At 46.7% G+C, this 4,732-nt stretch overlaps 1 protein-coding gene across 1 annotated transcript in view; it reads left to right on the forward strand.

Annotated features, from left to right (window-relative positions):
* Positions 1-2,631: 2,631 nt before the first annotated feature.
* Positions 2,632-4,732, forward strand: part of tfap2d (transcription factor AP-2 delta (activating enhancer binding protein 2 delta)) — a gene marked incomplete at both ends in the record, with an annotated part of 9,535 nt that continues 7,434 nt past the window's right edge. The window contains 2 exons of the mRNA XM_080525110.1: positions 2,632-2,670; positions 3,334-3,837. Coding sequence (XP_080381236.1) covers positions 2,632-2,670; positions 3,334-3,837 — 543 coding nt within the window. The remainder of the gene's footprint in view (positions 2,671-3,333; positions 3,838-4,732) is intronic.

Consider the following 4,732-nt stretch of genomic DNA (forward strand, 5'->3'; position numbering starts at 1 on the left):
CCTAAATCTGACGAATGTGCAATTAGGCTATTACTGGTTAATAAGATAAGCAGTTAATAAGATACGGCTATATGATATTAGGACTATTCCACAATGCATAAAGTGAGTGTAAAAGAAAGCTGCCTCTGGGACGAGTGTGAGAGGGTTATGGCTCAGCCCTGTGAGTGTTCTCTCCCAGCCCTGTGAGGGAGCAGATGGAGCGGGTCCGACTCCGAGCTTGAGCTCACTGCGCATCTGGCGCTGCGCTTCCCGTTCCGCGAGCTAAGCCCTATTAGCACCGTCTACAGCGCAACTGGTGCCTCGTGCACACGGTGGACTGCCCGGTGGACACGCAGGGAAAGCTTAATCCTTACGTGCGACAACTGGCCTTCAATCGCGCGTTTTCATCAAGCCTCGAGGCAAAACAATCGAATTACTTAATTTACTCACGGACGCGCGGGCCTTGAGAACTTCTAAAAAGCAGGCCCATCTTGCATAATGTTTCTGTCTCATATTTTGTTTAGACCTAATGGTTATATGACTGCTTATTTCGATAACGGTAATAGGCCTAACGAATTAGATTAGATAGTTATGTTTTTGTTCAATATGTAGCAATAGGCCGCAGACTTGCAGGAACAGATGGGAGAAATAGTTCCTTAATTAAAGAGCAGAGAGTCAATAACGGCGTTGGTAAACGAATGAGTCTGTAGCGTCAGTGCAGACTGACACAGTCTGCAGATTAATATCAGAGTCCTTTTAGTTACAGTTACAGTTTAAACCATGAAACTGATCAGTTTATTTCTGTTAAACATTGATTAGCGTGACCGCGTTCCTGTTGGTGAGGCCGCTGCTGGAGGAAGGGGCGGGTGGGCTTACAGCGCGCTGCCCGGAGTAATTGTGATAATTCGGGTTAAACAAGGAAAGCTCGAGGCTTTAAAACACTTAAAAAAGCGCCGTCCTGCCCTGGTGCTCCGACTTGCTCCCCCCCCCCCCTCTCTATGTGTGTGTGTGTGTGTGTGTGTGTGTGTGTGTGTATGTGCGTGCGCGCGCGCGTGTGTGTGTGTATGTGCGTGCGTGCGTGCGTGCGTGCGTGTGTGTGTGTGTGTGTGTGTGTGTGTGTGTGTGTGTGTGTGTGGCATGGCGGATATATCTGAGAGACTTGTAGAGTAGCTCAGTAGAGAGGCAGACAGAGAGCTCGCTCCTCTCCTTGTGCCGTCCCCGCAGGCCGTGACCGGAAGCTCAGCCTTCTGCTGTCGTTTCACATTTCTACTTTTCTCCCTTCCTGAGCAGCTAGGCCGTCCTTTAGGACAAACCAGCCCTGTTCACCACCAGGCTGTCTGCCGTCTACAGCCCCTGTAACAGCCCGTTAACCGGCTCCTAACGGGGCTGGACCACCCCGAGGGCACGTACACACCCAGGTGAGTGCAGGTCGTCAGACTGACCATCGGTCTTGCGCTGGTCTCCCAATCCAATAACTGAATAATCGGTTAGTGTCAGGAACTGGCCTCCGTGCACGCTTCACCTGTCACACAATGGACTACATAATGTAGTCTCGTGCCTCTGTCTCTCTTCACAAAGGCAATAGTGTCGATGACACTTCCCTCCGCTTGTGAAAACCGGCTAAGCAAAATTGATAAGGAAAAGAAAAGAGACGGTTTCCATCATGAGTTGCAGCCTCGAACCTTGCTGAACGAGTGCAGGCAAAAACATGAACATTCCTATAATAATATCATGCGTGCTTTGGTTAGTCCTGTAAAATGCAATTTTGGCAGATACATACATTTATAGGCTACATGTTGAATTCATATCACAAATGATAAGCCAATATTGAAATGTTAATTTAAAAAAAAACAACTCTTTATTGCTTATAGCTAAAGGCAATTTCTCACCGTCCAAGGCACAATTATTCTTTATTCCGCGGTAGTATATATCCACTCTCACAGAAATTCGATCAAATCAAAAGATATTCGACATTCCCACACATATATTAAAATATTATGGTGTTTAATACCGAGTATAGACTTTAATGTTACGAACAATAATAACGAAGACTTCGTCGAAGCTGCACGCGTACGAAAAATCCGGAAATAAAAGCCATGTATTAAAATGAATCAGAAAATCTGAAAAAATATTCTATAAACGAATTTTTTAATTTTATTTAATGACCAATATATAAACTAGATAATGTTTTAAAATAAACTTACATTTCCGTTGAAATTCCAAATAGTTGTAGGCTATATAAGCCATAAAACGAAGAAACCATAAGCGCCTCTGAAAACACAAACGGCCAAAAAGAAAATGTCCACAAAAACCATAGAAAATGTTGAAAGAGCACTTGGATCCTTATTAGGCGAAGATACAATATTTATTCCTTGTCTCCTGGGATGCTGAGCTCCGTCTATTGTCCTCCCATTCCTCAATGCTGATGCTTAATTTTCAAAACTTCTATATTACCAAGGGACCTACGACATCAGCCGAGAAATACCCTGCAAGTACAAAATCCGCGCGCCAGCCGCGTCCATGCAGAGGGGAGACGCTCGCGTTCCACCAGCTTTCGGCGGCTCTGCGTGGGGACTTTTTTCATTTTTCTCGTTTTGGGATTTTAAAGCATTTATTCGATCGCAAGGGAAACCGGGTTACCGGAGCAGCACAATGTCAACTACCTTTCCTGGTCTGGTTCACGACTCCGAGGTATTTATTAACATTCGTTTTATTTTCAAATTATGGAAGCGTTATATCTGATTAAACATTTTTGATAAAGTGGTGATAGAGTAAAATTGGTTATGACATCTGTCGCTAGAATGGCTTTTTGCGCCGAGCGCATGTGTCAGATAGCTTCAGACCGGGGAGAGTACTAGCTCGTGCGTTTCACTGACGCTCCCGGTAAAACGGTGCTTTTTTATTAGTGTGGAGAGGCAAATGAGACTCGTGTGTGTAACCAGTAACGGTGTGATTAGAACATCTATAGGGCGGAACACTCTGGTGTCTCGCGCTACTTACCTGCCATCCAGAGCTCGCAAGAGCAGGGACAGTAAATCTGCCAGCAGCTCAGTACTAATAATAATATAACAACACGCGCTTTAAAACGCTGCACGGCGAATGACAGACACGCCGAAAAAACACACCAATGGCTCTTGCCGCCGTGTTCCCCTCCCGGGCTGGAGGAATGACATCTCCTTCAGGTGTTTTATTTATTTATTTTTATAAAAACGCTTTGAGTGTGCGCGTGTTTGAGTTGTGTTTTGAGTTGTGTTTGAGCGTGTTTGGGAGGCAGCTAGTGTTAAAAGCACCGCGCGCTGCTGAGAGGGATGCAAAATGACATCCCTCATATTTTTCTCTGTTTTTTCCTCACAGATACGTCACGACGGATCAAACAGCTATCGCCTGATGCAGCTGGGCTGTCTAGAGTCTGTGGCCAACTCCTCGGTCGCCTATTCCTCCTCCTCCCCGTTAACATACCCGGCCGCAGGTTCAGAGTTTGCCTCCCCGTACTTCTCCACCAACCACCAGTACACACCGTTGCACCACCAGTCCTTCCACTACGAGTTCCAGCACTCCCATCCCGCCGTGGCGCCCGACGCATACAGCCTGAACTCACTACACTCGGGCCAGTACTACCAGCAGATTCACCACGCGCACGGAGAGCCTGCGGACTTCATCAATCTACACAACGCCCGCGCGCTAAAGTCCTCTTGCCTGGACGAGCAGCGGCGTGAGCTCGGCTGCCTTGACGCGTACCGGCGCCATGACTTGTCTCTGATGACGTCACACGGCTCTCAGTATGGCATGCACCCCGACCAGAGGCTGTTGCCTGCAGCCGGCTTGGGCCTGGCAGCACCCGGCTCCGACGACCTGCAGGTACTGGTACACTCCTTATCTCATATCCCCTTTTAACCTTATCCTCGGGCTATGCCTGCCTCTGCCTCTGGCCGACACCGACGACTTGTAACCGTGATAATACACCGGTCTAGCCCTATCGTCCTAACCAGCACCGTTACACCACAAACCAGTCAAGCACAATCACACAGCACCAAACAGCCGACCACTCAACACCAGACTGAGTACAATAATACAGACACAGTCTGGAAACACGAGTTCATCTGAACATTTCGATATAATGTAGCTTAAGTAGCCTATTCAATTCGACAGAGAAAAATACATTCAGAATAGGCAAATTTGAAATGAAGTAATCGACAGTGAATTCCGCATGGCACCTGCATCTGAAAGGCAAATTTAAAAAGTGGATAAGTAGCTTAGGCCTAGTCTATTGCACGACCTATATTTATTCTTTTCCATGTAAAGAAATGGAGAGATGAAAACGAAGTGTGTCTGCGTGTGTCTGCGTGTGTGTGTGTGTGTGTGTGTGTGTGTGTGTGTGTGTGTGTGTGTGTGTGTGTGTGTGTGTGTGTGTGTGTGTGTGCGCGTGTGTCTGTGTCTGCCCGGCTGTTTAGGCAGTGAAAAGCCGCTGGTTCTCTATTCTCCTCTAAAGGGCGGATTAACGGATCGGGGTTCTAGGCACAATGGCCCGCTCGAGCGCCGTAAAGCACCGTAGTTTATCCAATTACAGACTTAATGTCAATCAACTGGTTATTTATGCAGCGACATCTGAGCTCGGACGGCTCCAGTTAAACACGGTTTAACATCTGAAAAATAATTCCATCACCGAATTATTTATCAACAACTTTCTATGATGAGGCTCAATAAGTAACTCGATTATTCCTTTTTTGTCGGTTAGTGCAAATATAGGCCTGTT

Source organism: Nansenia antarctica, assembly GCF_963989245.1.
Source record: "Nansenia antarctica genome assembly, chromosome: 3".
NCBI classification, from domain to species: domain Eukaryota; kingdom Metazoa; phylum Chordata; class Actinopteri; order Argentiniformes; family Microstomatidae; genus Nansenia; species Nansenia antarctica.